This window comes from Elgaria multicarinata, chromosome 4 (assembly GCF_023053635.1).
Source record: "Elgaria multicarinata webbii isolate HBS135686 ecotype San Diego chromosome 4, rElgMul1.1.pri, whole genome shotgun sequence".
NCBI classification, from domain to species: Eukaryota; Metazoa; Chordata; class Lepidosauria; order Squamata; family Anguidae; genus Elgaria; species Elgaria multicarinata.
The window spans coordinates 55,478,801-55,494,314 of record NC_086174.1 but is presented as its reverse complement, the minus strand read 5'-3'; the positions used below and the strand labels follow the sequence as shown (position 1 = coordinate 55,494,314).

The window sequence follows — 15,514 nt, the reverse complement described above, 5'->3', positions numbered from 1 at the left end:
TTTTTTTTGAGGGGGGGTTGTAATATTTGTAATTTTTTACTCTTTTGTGAGCCACCTTGCTTATTGGCCATTTGAAAGGTGTTGTATAAATTTTAGGAATATTTTATTTTATTTTATTTTTTTACAGCACATCTGATTTTACTATTTATTGAATTAATTCTGATTCTTTTTGTAATCATTTGATTTCCTATTCTTTAGCCTCCCTAGGGGGTTTGCAAACTGACAAGTAGAGTATGATTCTTACGTAAATACATAACAAAAAAGTTTGTGTGTTATTTGCATTAACACTGTACCAATTGTACAGAAGGCTTCGTGTGATAGAATACATTTGAGCATTATGAAAAGCAACAAAAAGCAGATACATATGTGACTTCTGCTTCTTGCACTTCTGGGTAATGTCTGGATTCATTTATCTTATCATGAATAGCATGTGCAATGTGCCTTTTTCACTTGACTCCCAGAAAATACAATATGACAGACACACAAAGCTCTTTCATACATGTCTCTTTCATCTGCTTCTCATCACAAATGAAGCACCTATAGGAACAAAAACGAATACAGAATTGTTTTACGTATAACAGAATTTTATTATGCATGAATCTCCCCTGCCTGCTCTACTAAAATTAATTGTTTAAAAAGTTAGGCTTATTGTGATGTGTCTGCATCAGAGGGCAGATTGTGCAAATCATAAATGAATGGGGTGTTTTGCCCATCACAGCAGTCCTTTCAGTCTTCATCTAGAATTTGGCATCTTAAGGCTCCAGGATTTGATCCAAAGGAATTCTCTAATATATATATATATATATATATATATATATATATATATATATGCAAAACATTACAAATGGAGATTATTTTTTTTAAAAAAAATGGAGACAGTGATCAACAAACAAACAGAATTAACAAAAGCTGATACATTGATCAACATTGTTTTGTACATTTCTTGAAATGCCTGATGTCTCTTTGAGCCTCCCATACGCTCTGCACATGCCATCAAAAACGAAGTAAAGAATTCTCTTTTCATTCTGCGCAGCATGCTCACACACCACATGCACTGTCTGCTATGTGTCACTTCTCATGAAGCTCATGCTGGGAGGCTCTTTTTAAAGGCAAAGTGTTTCTGAAGAAGATGGCTCAGAATGGGCAGCTTGCAGCAGACAATCTTCGTAGTTCAGGATTGAGTTAGTATACTGATTTTGTTAGTGTCACATTAAAATTTAGTTAAAAGCTTGGTACATCAAAGATGTGGAAGAAAACGAGGGAGAAGGAAGAAATCATAATGTTTCTATATAGAAACAGTAAAGGCATTTTGAGTAAAAGAAAACATTTTAAATAGTCATTTGTTAAGCAAAGGTGCTCATGACTATATATCACAGAGCCCTAAATATTCCAAAGAGCTAGAGTAGACTTTCAGTAGGAGTCCTGACTTCAAATCCAAGGTCTCTTGTAGATCCACACTTTAATGGTTGTCTCAGCCTCAGTTCTCCATTTCTAAAATGGGAATAATGATAGTCTTTCTCTGAAGGGAGTTGTAATGTTGAAATAAATATTGTAAATCATTTTTCACTCTTAATGCTTCAATCCTAAATATACTTACTAAGGAATAATCTATTGAGATCAGTGGAGTTTACTTCTGAGTTTAAAAAGAAAAGATCACAATGCTGTCTTAAAATAGTATAAATGATTAGCTTGAAATTTTGAAGGAAAGGATTATTGTTTTATGGCAGAAGCTGAAAAAGTATAATTTTGGATCTAGATGTGAGAGCAGTAAATCTGATGAATGAAAATAATGAAATAAGCAAGCAGTGCTTTAAAAATAAACATTTAAGCATTTTGTATTCATTTCATTGATGTGAACTTCACAGAGTATCATTTTCCAGCATAAAAATTGTTTACTATAATGTGTGAAGTTGAGGACAACTGGATTTTGGACCATACATGCTTAGGTTGGACTGCTTCTGCATGGCTTTCCGCCTATCCATGAATTTGCAGAGTCAAAAATATGCTGTGCTTCACATAGTACCATAAATTCCTACCTTCCTACTGAAAGATATCTCAAAAGAGGAAAATAATAATGTGTGAAGCCCTAAACTGAAAGACACCTTTGAGAATTTAGGAACTACATAGGTGTTTAATGGGATGGATAGAACATTGTAAAACCTTTTGCATGTTAAAAGTGCTGTATTTAGTGTTTATCTTGAATATTCAAAGGTCACGGGTTGACTTATTCCTTAATTTGAAATCTCTCTCAGGGGAGAGCACTGCAGTTTCCCCATGCTGTATTCCAACTGCAAGCACTGCAATACTAGGACAGCTAGACCTTAATATTATAATAATAATAATAATAATAATAATAATAATAATAATAATAATAATAATAAATAATAATAATAATAATTTATAAGGGAATATTACATCAAATTCTGAGGGAAAATAAAGTACAAACCAAATCAAAGTTAAGTACATTCATTGTTATTTTTTAAAACAAATTATCAGTTTAATACTTTTTTAATTTACCATTTTGCTAATCTGCTGGTATTTAAATAATCTTCACATTTCTTCATCTATCTATCTATCTATCTATCTATCTATCTATCTATCTATCTAATTAATGGTGTTTCATTTTAAACCACATAAGACTTCTTTCCTTATATTCCAGTAGTTCCTTTGTCTCCAGTACTCAATGAATTTCTACCATGGTTGTAAAGAATCTGCTTTTTGTAATCTGGTCCTCCCAATATAAAAGCTAGTTGGCAGGAGACTTGAGGGCCCTGCTTCAAGTCTCCTGCCTACCTGCCCTGAAGTCTTGCTATCTTTTTTGAGGGTGATGGGAATTACTAAGGTGATCATCACAGGCTGGATCATAACTTGCTTGTACCTAGGGATATGCTATTCCTGGGATTTGGCCCCAAACTGGCATCTGAAAATTCACCTTGTGGTATTTAAAGCAACTCCCCAGATTGTTATCCCAATAGACGCTCCAAAAGGAACCCCTTTTGGGAGTGCCTACCAACTACCTTCAGCTCTAGGTCTGTAGATAGATAAGAGAATTAAAATTGAAGTTTCTTTAGCAGAAGTGGCTGTAGGAAGTCATCACTTTCCATACTGTGTGCCCTTTCTAAAATATCAGTATCAAGCAGAGCTTTTTCAAGTAGTCAGGTCGTTTGGGATCTGGCCTGGTGGGCAATCTGACAGAACCTTTGGTAGCATATGTTGTAACGTATTTACAGGAAAAAAATGTACACTTGCATTCATCATTACTTAGATTCCACAGTTCAGGCAGTTCAAACTGTGAAGGTATCCAGGGCACAGCCTGGTTGGATAGTGTTGGATGACTTTCAGTTTTTAGGTTCAGAGAACGTGGACATGTTACTTGGTAAAGTTGACTAACCACTTGTTTGTTCAACCCTCGCCCCTTGTAGCCTATTACATCTTGTAGGGAAGGGATGACTGGCTGGATCCAGGAGGTTATTACCTCTTCCTTATGGGAAAAAGTGGTCCCAGCCTCCTTAAAAGAAGGAAGTAGTGAGACTTCTTCTGGAAAAAAAATGTTGGAGCCAGATCTTAATAACTTTAGGCTGGGTGGTTAATATCCCCTTCCTGAGCAAAGTGTTCGAGTGGGTGGTGCCAGTCAGATCCAGACACTCTTGGATGAAAGGGATTTTCTAGATACATTTCTGTTGTGGTACAGGCTTGATTTTGGCCTTGGTCGCCATGCAAGATTATCTGTGTCAGGAGAAATACAAGGAGAATGAGACCCTGTTGATTCTCCTGGGCCTCTTAGTGGCTTTCGATACCATTCACCATGATATTCTTTTGGAGAGGTTGGGTGTGGGCAGTAGAGCTTTGTGTAGTTCCACTCATACTTGGATGAGTATTTCGAGAAGGTAGTGCAATGGAATTTTGGCTTGATACCATAACAGTAGGCATGTCTAGACGGGGTGATGTCCCGGGGATAGACCTGGGATTGTCCCTGTGTGTCCACATGACGCACAGGGCATCCTAGGGGAGCGCAACGTTTTTTTAAAAAAGAAAACCTTACAGTTTCGTTTGAACACTCATGCGCTTATTTTCCTTCTTTAAAAAAAGTCCCAAATGGCGGGGTCGATGCCCTCTTCCTCCTGGAACGTTCCACGCCACGTGTAGATGAGGGGGACGATCTCGTGATCATAAAATCACGAGTTCATTGCCCTCCGCCCCCACCCCCCCGTCTGGCCATGCCCATTGTTAAAATATGGAATTCACTACCACAAGATGTAGTGATGGCCATCAATTTTGATGGCTTTAAAAGGGGATTGGATAAATTCCTGGAGGAGAAGGCTATCAATGGCTACTTACCCTGATGGTTATGTGCAACCTCCAGTATCCGAGGCAGTAAACCTATATACACCGGTTGCTGGAGAACATGGGTGGAAGGGTGCTGTTGCAACATGTCCTGCTTTGTTCATCCCTGGCTGGTTGGCCACTGTGTGAACAGAGTGCTGTTCTAGATGGACCCTCAGTCTGATCCAGCATAGCACTTCTTATGTTCTTGTGACATTTATGAGTTGGGGTGCCACCAGGCTCTATCTTGTCCTCCGTGCTATTTTATATCTACATAAAAGCACTGAGTGAGATCATCCAGAGTTTTATGGCAGTATCCAATGGAGTCCTTGTGTGGGTGGCCCAAGCCCACTGGCTCTGGTGTGTGCACAACTGGCCCCTACCACTGGCAGCTGCAGTGTAACACTTCCAGGGGGAAGCGTTGCAATGACAAAAACAAGCATTTCTACTCATTGTGGCACACACACCCCGCCCAAACCACTGCATCCTAGCTGCCAGTTGTAGGGGCTGCGGAGCCACTGCAAGGACTCCATTGAATATTACCCTTAGAGTGCAGTGCTGATGACACAAAGCTCTCTCTTTTTCATCAGATCAAGGAGAGGCAGTGGACGTACTTAACTCATGCCTAGCCCCCGAATTATGGTGGCCCCCAAATTGTAGAATTCCTTGCCTAGAGAGGTCTGTCTGGTGCCAACTTTATTGACTTTCTGGCATCAGGTGGAGACATTCTCTCTGACCTTTTAATTTTTAGCTCTTGCTTGTTTTACTTATAATTAGAGATATTTTAAAATATTTTTAGCAGTATATCAATCTACTAAATAAAATAAATAAATAAAAATATGTTTAAAAAGTGTTGTAAAATTGTCCCCCATTTTTAGCTGTCCTGATATTGATTTCTGCTTTTAAAATTATTGTTGTTGCTCCTTTTAATTTTTTTGCTTTTAAGTGATGTGGGTTATATCAAGAAGAAAGAACAAGGGGACAGGAGCAGGCAGAAGAAACATCATGGCCTGCTCCTGTTGGACTCTCTCTCTCTCTCCTCCCCCCCTCCCTCCCTCCTGAACTCCTGTTCCTTGTGTGTCATATCTGTATTAGACTGTAAACCTGAGGGCAGGGACTGTCTTTTTTGCTAAGTGTAAGCCGCTCTGAGAGCCTTTTTTGGCTGAGGAGCGGGGTATAAATAGGATAAATAAATAATAAATAAATAAATAAATATTACTGGTTTTATTATTGGTTCTGTTGTGTTCGTTTTTATTATATAGGTTGCCATGAGAGCTTCAGCTATAGATTGATTCATTAATTGAATAAATAAATAAAAATAAAGGAAATATTGTTTTCTGTCAAAACAGCTTTTGGAGGTTTTCAAACACTACAGAATTCTAAAAACTGTGCTTTCCAGAAGCGACGGCGTCATTAATACTCAAACAATCATGTCTCATTCTCACTTTCAAACTACCTTCAACTCTCTGAAAGAATCACTTTTGTCTATCTCCGGCATAGATAATTTTACTGCTTCTTTCCTGTGGGGAACTATATTACCCCCCAAGACCCTATGATCAGTGTGTAAGCTCCTTTACCTAAGTGATTTCCCCACCCCACCCCCTTTTGCAAAATTCCTTTGGCTGCAGACCTTATTCCAAGGGCCTCTGTTTTAGCTCAATTGGTCTCCTTCAGTTACCGTGGTAACCAGCAGATGGGGTTCTTTGACAAGGGTCAGTAGGGAGGCTGCCACCCACCATATACGGGAAGAGCAGCTAAATAACAAAGCTTCAGTGCTGACAGTTCAGCTCCGGCCAGCCAGGAGTAGTTATCAGATTACTTATATTAAAACCTAATTAAGATGTGTGCCAGTAAGTGCAGCGTGGCTATTGGATTTGGTGCTTTAGCTGCTGCCAGTTGTTGTAATTCAATCTCACTTCTATGGCACATTCAGCTCTGCAGCGTACAGTAGAAATCCGTTGCATGCGTAATCTGACGGCGCTGGACTGATCTATACTGTAACCGTACGGTGTCTGCTGGACTTAGCACCTCAGTCCTGGCCATTGGAGAGGCAGGGGATCTTTTTCATATACGACGCCTTCCCCCCACAAAGTGAGCTTTGGGGATTAATTCTGTGTCACGTCCTATATTTATTGATTTTTACTACAGGGCAGTCAGTTATGGAAGATTAGTTTCACTCAGGGAGTGGAGAGGGAATCAGACGTGAACTCTGTAGAAGTAAACATGGAGAAGTAAACATAGAAGTAAACATGGAAAAGCACTTTAAAAAGACATCATAGAATAGACTAACTCCTCTAGACCCTTGCTTACCTCCCAGGTATCATCCTGACCCAGCTGTGCAAATGCAGATTGAGGGAAGCCTCTGGCTTCCCCAGCTGTGTCAACTGTCCCTTTAAGGTTGGGAGTGGTGCAAATACTTAACCGGGAGAACAGGGCAAGTTCTTGCATTTAAACACTCAGCTGCTATTCCCCACATTCAGTTGCTCCTTTCCTGGGAAAGTGCAGAATTATAAAGGATGTTGGGCTGTGTTGCTGCAATGTTTAAAGTTTACAGTTACTCCCATTTTTTATGACTAAGTATGCTGAATGTATTATACATTACTATTAATTTATGAGGAAAGACTAAACTAAATAAATCATGCATAAGTGGTAAATGTTTTGCTGACTTTTACACATTCCTCGAATTATGTAACCTGGGAATGCAGTTGGGAATTTCCATTCAGTTTCAATTATATGGCAATGACCTTGGCATGTGATACCAGTTTTTGTAGGACTTTGCAATTACAGGAAACTTATCCACAAAATAACTATGGGTAAAAATCCCAGACCAAAAAACAATATAAGAATAGAACAATACCAGTGGTGCAGTTCAGGTAATTTTAGACCCCGGACTTCAATGGTTTTACTGGATAGTTGACAGCCATATATATTATTTCAGTTTTGAAGAACACAATCAACATTTCTCCCCTTTTCATGATTTACAACTGCTTCTACATTCCTGAGATGATACAGAACATGCACACACACACACAAATCCTGTTCAGCAACACTGGAAAAAAAAGTATTCTGAGCATGTGCATTTTCACATTTTAAACTCACATAAATCCTAGCACCATCATAACTACTGGAACACTAAAGACCAAACCCTGCTAGTTTTCTTCTTAAAAAAACAACATCAGGGACTAGGTTCCAACATATTCTCTCAAACATGTCACAGATGAAAATATACATGTTCCTGATAGTGACCTGGTTGGATGAAGGGGGAGGTGTGAACCTCTCCCAAGTATGTCCTCCAGGGTATGAGGTGAAGCACCAGTCAAGGTCTGAGTGGTGCAGAGAGGAGGTAGCTGTGATCCATAAAGTTTCCATCTCCTTAACCAGATACTCCATTCAGCAGATGGCCAGTGTGGAGTGTCTGTTCCTGGTACTGGGTAAAAAAGACAAAATGGGAATTCTGTTAGTGTACCATCCACCCCACTGCCTAACAGTATCTCCTTACTTGAGCTACCTGACCCGTGCTGAGGCTGTCTTCTATGGAGTGGCTCAGGACTTCATGACTGCCATGATAACCGTGGGCCTGTCTCCAATATCTGGCCCAATATATGTGGCAGGACTCGCATAGGATTTGGTCTTCTGTACTGGAATGGGAGTGGGGGATTTATTGGTCGGGGAGCCTTATCTGCAAGAGATTCTTAAATTGCACAAGCACAACAATGTATTTGGATCTAATTTTGCTCTTGATGTACAATGCTCTAGCATGAGGTGTAAAATAGCTCTTCTCTGAGCAGAAGGCACGCCATGTGGAGCTGCATTGCTGGATCTAGTTTGCAGGATTGTCTACCTAACTGTAAAGCCATAAGACATGATATTAGTAAAATCTCAGTGGCATCTTCCATGTACCTTAGTAGGTATATACATACAGTACTGTGGGGTAATTTTCCTTCAGTAATACATCATGGCAAAAGTAATTTTGTAAGCTCTTCCAGATAAGGCTTTTAATTTAAAAGTAAAACACTTGTGCTTCTGTGTAGGAGAACAAGGTATACCCAAAGATAGCATCTTTATGTTTGCTCACCTCCAGTTTGATGGTTTGCTTTGGTTTATATTCTCCTATAACTCTACTGTTGTTTTTAATCTGTTACTGTGCTTTAAATTTCTACATTGGTGCTAGGTTTTATTTTGGTTCTAATTTTATAGTGTAGTTTTAAATTTTTAAATTTGGTTTTGCATTTTATGCTGTATTTTGTAGTTTTAATTGTTGTGAACTACTCAAAGAGTTTCAGGTATTGAGGGCTATAGAAATGTAATAAATGAATTAAATACTCCTGCAGTCACACTAGAGCAACTTCTTATGTATATTTTATCCAGGTTACATCAGCTTGACAAACATTGCCAGACCACTGCTCAGCAGCTGGTGGAGTTGCTCAACAAGCAGAATGAGCTGTACAGGGAGAGGCAGATGCTTACGGAAGAAGTGGACTTCCTGCGGACTCAGGTACTACTCAAAGACTGGAGGAAAATTAATGGAAGCTGCAGGAAAATGTTTGGCCATCAATTACTACTGTACAATATAGCTTAAAATGTAGACAGGTCTTTAAAAGCCTATGCACTCAGATTTCTCATCTTTAAATAGTAATTGATTTGGATGCTCTTAAGCTTTCCTCCATACTTTCCCAGTTCTTTGCTTTTCCCCCTTCCCAAAGCCCTAGAAAAGAAATTCTTTTGAAGGATCAGCTCACACAGCCTAGCTTTGACCTAGCAGCATAGTCCTTCTATCCTAGGTCAAGACTTCTATCCTAGGTCAACAGCACCATGTACATTGATGGTGCTAAATAAATAAATAAATAAATAAATAAATAAATAAATAAAAAGAGTGGGTAACATGTGGCCCATGGGGGAGTTCTGCTGCCCCTGTCAGGTCCTCTGTCTCCCTGATATTCCTGGTGATTCTACTGGAAAATGAGGCATGTGGGGAGGGCGCACCTTGTTTCCATCTGTCAGGGATGCTTTAGGGTGGATTCCTGCATTGAGCAGGGGGTTGGACTCGATGGCCTTGTAGGCCCCTTCCAACTCTGCTATTCTATGATTCTATGATTCCAAGCAGAATTGAATTCTCTCCAGCCTGCCAAAATTAGGAAAGCGGCAGCACAGTTGCAGCTGCAGCAGGGAAAAGGTGCAGCCCCGGGAAGATTTGGTGTGTGTGTGTGTGTGTGTGTGTGTGTGTGTGTGTGTGTGTGTGTGTGTTTCAGTGTAGCTCCTCAACTTCACAGTTGCCCACTCCTGTCCTAGATGGATGAGTATGATTATGATCATTCAAAGGCATCAGTATACATTGTTTGTGCCAAGATGCAAACCTTTTATGGCTACATCATGTTCATCTGGGTTTAGGTATCAAATTCAATACAGTCCTGATCCCCTGTGAACTTGGGCTAAAATTAAATCTGAGTGGCAGAAAATAATAACTAAACTGAAGATTAGCCTGAAATGAAGGGCTTCAAGCCTTGGTTTGCTTTGTGTGTGTGTTTAAACAAAGTAGTGATGCTTTTCTTTCTGGTTTGGAGACCAAAGAATCTGTGATCTCTAAAATATATAAAAAAGTGATTGTTTATGGGTGGCCCAGTGTTCTTTCTCTTGAGACAAATACCAAAAACTTTGTGCTATGTATTTTAAAAGCCACCTAGATCTGGAATATATGCAGACATCTTTTCATAAAGCACTGAGTTGCTACCTTCCTGGAGTCATTCATCCTAAGAAGCAAAGTTTTAAATGCACTTTTAATATCCAGCAAATGTCAATATCCCATTAATGCTGAGGATTCTTGGGATGCTCTGCCTTTCTTTTCTCATGCAGAGAAAAAAACAATTTGGAGAAGGCAATTTTGGGAGGACAAGTAACTACCAAGGAAAGGGCCTTTCTGATTTGCTCAAGTTCGAAAGCATCCATGGCTACTTTGCTTTAAAAAAACAAAAACTGTCCAAGGGGAAAGGATCATGGAACTACCTGTCCCTTAAAGTAGACAAGCAAAGGATGTTTTTTAGATATAGTTAGAAGTGGCCGTGTAATTTTATGAAGGATCTGAAATTTAAGAACCACACCAAGATCCCTAGTGGCAAACCTGCATTGACCTTAGAAGTCTCCTGAAAACAGAATGCTGGCAATGTTAATAACTGTGGGGGGTTTTGCACAAAAGACCTTCATTCGGGGTGGGACCATAAACTTCGTGTTCCACTTGTGAATCCATGGACAGGTGTGATGCTTCTAGGATCTTCAGGGCCTTCTCTCCAGCTCTCTTCACAGTTGATGGGAAAGACTTGGATGTAAATAACTATATCAAGGTCTGTTCAGAGCCAGCTCAGAACATTTTGCTGCCTGAGGTGGAGGCCAAGATGCCACCCTACACTGATTTCATGTTGAAAAGTATTTGGTACAAAGGCTAGAAAATCAATGCAAGCTGGTCACATGTTTGAATACTCATCAGAAGAGAAGCAATGGCGTAGGTCTGGGCCTTAGAGAAGAGAGCAGGGCTGGTTCCCAACAAGAACACCATTCTGTGCCTATCACAATGAAGTGTAACAAAAGTAAAGGTCCATAGTACATTCCTCCTATAATCACACCTGAAAATTACCTTATCAAAAAGATAGAGAGGAAACACCAGCAGGTAAAATTCACCACAATTTGATTTCAAGTTCATGTAAAAATGCATATTGACTAGAAGTTACCCATGCAAAATATAAATTACCACCACCGGATCTTGTCCCAAGGTGGGTGCTGCTCACAGGGGGACTTACTTCTGAGAAAACATGCAGAGCATCAAGCTGCAAACATATCCCAAGTAACTAAGAGCCAATTTATATAGTCGAATCAAATGGCTAGTCTCTTCATGAACTAATTAAAAGTTCAACCATGCATATAGAAAGTGAGAATTTCCAGCAGTTTCAAGGAGAAATTCCAGCATAGCCCGACATCCTAGATTTCCGTGGGGATAGAGATTTGTTCATGTGTAAGCATTCAGGTATGTGAGTCACCCCATTTGTGAGTCTGAGAATACTTCTTCTCACAATGAATGACAGAAGTAGTGATGGCCTCTAAATTAGATGGCTTGAGAAATTGATTGAACAAATTCATCGGAGGAGGGTAGGCCTATCAACAACTAGTAACTGTGATAGCTAAATGAAACCTCCATGTTCAGAGGCAATTTACCTTTGAATATAAGTTGCTAAGGAGGAAAACAACAGGAGAAGGAACCAAAAGCTTCAAAATGTGAAGTACAAGAGCTGTATGGCTTGGGAATCGACATGGTTTTAGGTTCGTTTAGGTTCAGTCCGGATCAGCCCATAATTTTGCGATGTAAAAGCCAGGAAGAGCGGCAAGCAGGAAAGACCTGGTTTGCCTACAATGGCAAGATGCCATCGGTGAATTTCCCTATGGGGCTTGCCAGTTTGCATTTTAAAAATTCAACCTGCAGCGGGGATGTGCTGTAGCTTGTCATTTTCATTGCGGCAAGGGTGGTTTGTTGGAGTGGTTAACAACAGCTCTTGGCCTGTTTTAGGGGGGCTGCCTTGACGTCTTCTTTGCCCCGGGATGGCTTTGAATCTGCGCGGCGTCAGTTAGCTGACACAGCTGCAGATTCGAAGCCACCTGGGGCAAAGAGCTGAATATGCATGGCTGAAAAGTCGGGGACTTACCCCCAACTTTTCCAGCCAGAGTAAGGTCAGCCAGTCTCTTCCGCTGGTCTGTCCTCACTTGGAGCCACTCTGGGGGTGTTCCTGGGCAGAAGACAACCTCCTATTGGTTGCTGGAAGCTGCAGGAGGGGCAGGGCAGTCCCGGAAAACCTAATGACAGCCAGAAAGCCTGCGCTGCCTCCCCTTGTTAGAAGAACTTGCCACCACCACCCACCATACATAGCATGGGTTTGGTGGTGGGGCGGAGCCAACCTGGCCCTGTGAAGACAGCCCCTGGGTTGCAGGGGGCTTGTTAACCACCACAACAATTCACCTTCGCTGGGTTCAAATGCACTGCCAAGCTGTTGTGTACCCCTGCCACGACTTTAATTTTCAAAGTGGTAGCTGACACCGCACTGAGAAGCCCTGCAGGGAAATTCACCCAGGGTGACTTCTTCTTAACCAAGAACCAGCTGAAAGAATCCCAGATAGTACTAGGAAGTCAATAAGTTTGTGTTTCTAATACTTAAGAGCAGCATTTTTTAAAGCCGTGCAGCTGACTGCTTAAATGGAGGGATCTAATATGTGATGTTTTAAAAGGAACTGGTATTGCCATGGATATTCTACAATTTATACAAACTTAAAGGCTTAGATTTGCAATAAAACCAAGAAAGGTAACTCAGCTGCCTTTGGAAAAAGCCTTACAACACTGATAAGTTAGATCGCAGGCAGGAACTTCGCACTGAATTGCATTTAAAAACAACTCCGACATCACAGAGCCTTTATGCCAAAAGCCGCCTCTTACCTGCCGTCCAGCTTTTCACTGCTACAAACTTCAATGAGAATGGTGGACCAAGCTCAAATTTTTTGTTTTTAAGTGCAAACATTAGTCACACAAAAGACAGCAATACTATTATTATTATTATTATTTATTTATTTATTTATTTATACAGCACCATCAATGTACATGGTGCTGTACAGAGTAAAACAGTAAATAGCAAGGCCCTGCCGCATAGGCTTACAATCTAATACTACACATGAGCATACTCATCCTTCACTCAAGGATGGAGTAAGCTCACTGCATTGCCTGTCTGCTTCCTCTTCTCCTGTTCAAGCCATGGGTGGGACCGTCAGCATACACAGCTCTGTGTCTCTCTCCACCACAGCCATTGAAATCACTGGATGGTCATCATGCGCAGCAGGGGAGACCAAGCTCTGCTGAGCTGCTGATTCAGAGACTGGGCAAGTTCATTCAACGTGATTTGTCACATTGAAAATAAGTCGTGGTGGGTGGGTTGTTCATTCACAAACCGACATTACTTCTGACAGACAATCAGGTGCTATGTGGCTTGCTGTGGCTTGTTTTCTTTGGATTTGTTTCAGAAATCTGACAAATGTTATATCGTATCTGGATGTGTAATGGTTGAATTCTGGAAGCCTAGACTTGACAGAAGTTCAAAAGACCAACCTTAAACATTTTATCATTGGTAGTGATTTTATTGTCTTCTGATGGGGTGTGAAATCTGTTCCTCTGAGGACAGTCCTAAGAAGCTAGAAAGTGACATGGAAAGAAAGTTTTATGCATAGGAGGATTTTTATTCCCGTATAACATGACATTCCTAACAATTGTGTGATTATTTTATATATTCATCATTCTAAATAAATGTTGTAGTCAAAGGAGCTTATGTTTTATTTACTACATGTTTGTAATAAATATTGTAGAGTTGGAAGATACTGTAGAGTTGTAAAAGGTGCAGAAAATGGCAACCAAAATTCTCAGAGGGCTGGGGCAACTCTCCTGTGAGAAGAAGCTACAACTTCTGGGACTGTTTAGCTAAGAAAAAATGGGGTTGAGGGCACATGACAGAGGTGTACACAATTAGGCATGGTGTTGAGAGTGTGGATAGGGAGACATTTTTCTCCCTCTCTTATAGTATAGATCATGGGGTCATTCTATGAAGCTGAATGGTGGGAGATTCAGGACAGATAAAAGGAAGTACTTCTTCACACAGCACATAGTTAAACTATAGAATTTGCTTCCACAACATGTAGTGATGGCTTCCAACTTGGATAGCTTTGAAAGGGTTTGATAAATTCATGGAGGCTAAAGCTATCAATGGCTACTATTTGTGATGTCGGTACATTACTTCCAGTGTCAAACGTGGTATATCTATGTACACCAGTTTCTGGGAAACATGAGCAGGGTGGGTGCTTTTGCATTCATGTCCTAATTGTGGGCTTCCCAATGCAGCTGGGTGGCCACTGTGTGAACAGAATACTGGACTGGTTGGACCTTTGGTCTGATTCAGCATATTACATTCTTATTTATATACCACTTTTCTGGCAATGGACTTCAGGTGGTTTACAGTGTAAAATAATTGTGCACAATCTAAGAGATGGAGTACAAAAAAATGAATGGGGGAAGAGGAAAATGAGTAAATTCAAGTACCAGTTATTATATAATGCTATGTCATTACCAGGTAGAATGGTCACTGTGGACAGCTATTCAGGTGGGGAGGAAGGGGAGGAGGACCCAGTGGTTGTTGGCCCACCTGAGCCGATGGAGAGGTCTTACATAACACAAGGACATAAGAAGAGCCATGTTGGACAGACCAAGGGTCCATCTAGTCTGGCATTCTGTTCACGCATTGGCCAGCCAGCTGTCTACCAGGAACCCACAAGCAGGACATGGGTGAAGGAGCAGCACACACACACTGTCTGTGTTCTCCAGCAACTGGTGTATTTTGCCTCTGATACTGGAGGTAGCACATATCCCTGAGGACTAGTAGCCGTTGATTGCTTTCTCCTGCAGGAATTTATCTATACCCCTTTTAAAGCCATCCACATCGGTGACCATCATGTGCTATCTCACCTCTCCTTCAGATGCAGCCAGATGACATTTAAATTGTTGTCAGGCTATGCTACCACAGCCACAAATTCCGCATCCTCAAAATCAGAACCTAAAGGCTTCTTCCTATATGATGCATGTAGTGTGAGTACTACCAAAAATCACATTCGTGTGATGTGGACTCCATAAACTGCTTGTAGTGTGGATTTTCCCAATTACATGGGATTTTCCTTTCGAGCACTGCACTTTCCTGGTGACCATGAATGGTTGGCATGGGAACTCTACACCTGTTGAGCCAGTCCCCATAAAAAAATTATAATCCTTGTGTAACAAACACATCACTACCATGTATGAAGCAGCCATGAGAAACCAAACTTCATTCTCATATCCTGCTTGGTTCTGACTCCCCCTTTCCAATTTTGGCAAAGACCAATGAGACATGGAGAACTTTACTGGATCATAGCCATCCTAGGTCCCTGCACCCTTAAACAAGGTTAGAGTTGGAAAGTTGTAAGGAGGGGATTATTCACATGACCTTGTAATACTTTCATAGGTATTTTATTCACTCAGTATTTTAACACTTAATTTTAACTTAAATTTAAATTTTACTGTTTTAACTCTGTATTTTAATCTTATATCAATTTTGCTGCATGGTTTTATCATGGTTGTGCTTTTTATACT

General features: G+C 40.5%; 1 protein-coding gene across 2 annotated transcripts in view; it reads left to right on the top strand.

Annotated features, from left to right (window-relative positions):
• The window catches only part of SDCCAG8 (SHH signaling and ciliogenesis regulator SDCCAG8), a 125,962-nt gene that overhangs the window by 109,169 nt on the left and 1,279 nt on the right, over positions 1 to 15,514 (top strand). For both annotated transcript variants that reach the window (XM_063124322.1, XM_063124321.1), the window contains one exon: positions 8,692 to 8,818. In XM_063124322.1, the coding sequence (XP_062980392.1) occupies positions 8,692 to 8,818 (127 nt within the window). The remainder of the gene's footprint in view (positions 1 to 8,691; positions 8,819 to 15,514) is intronic.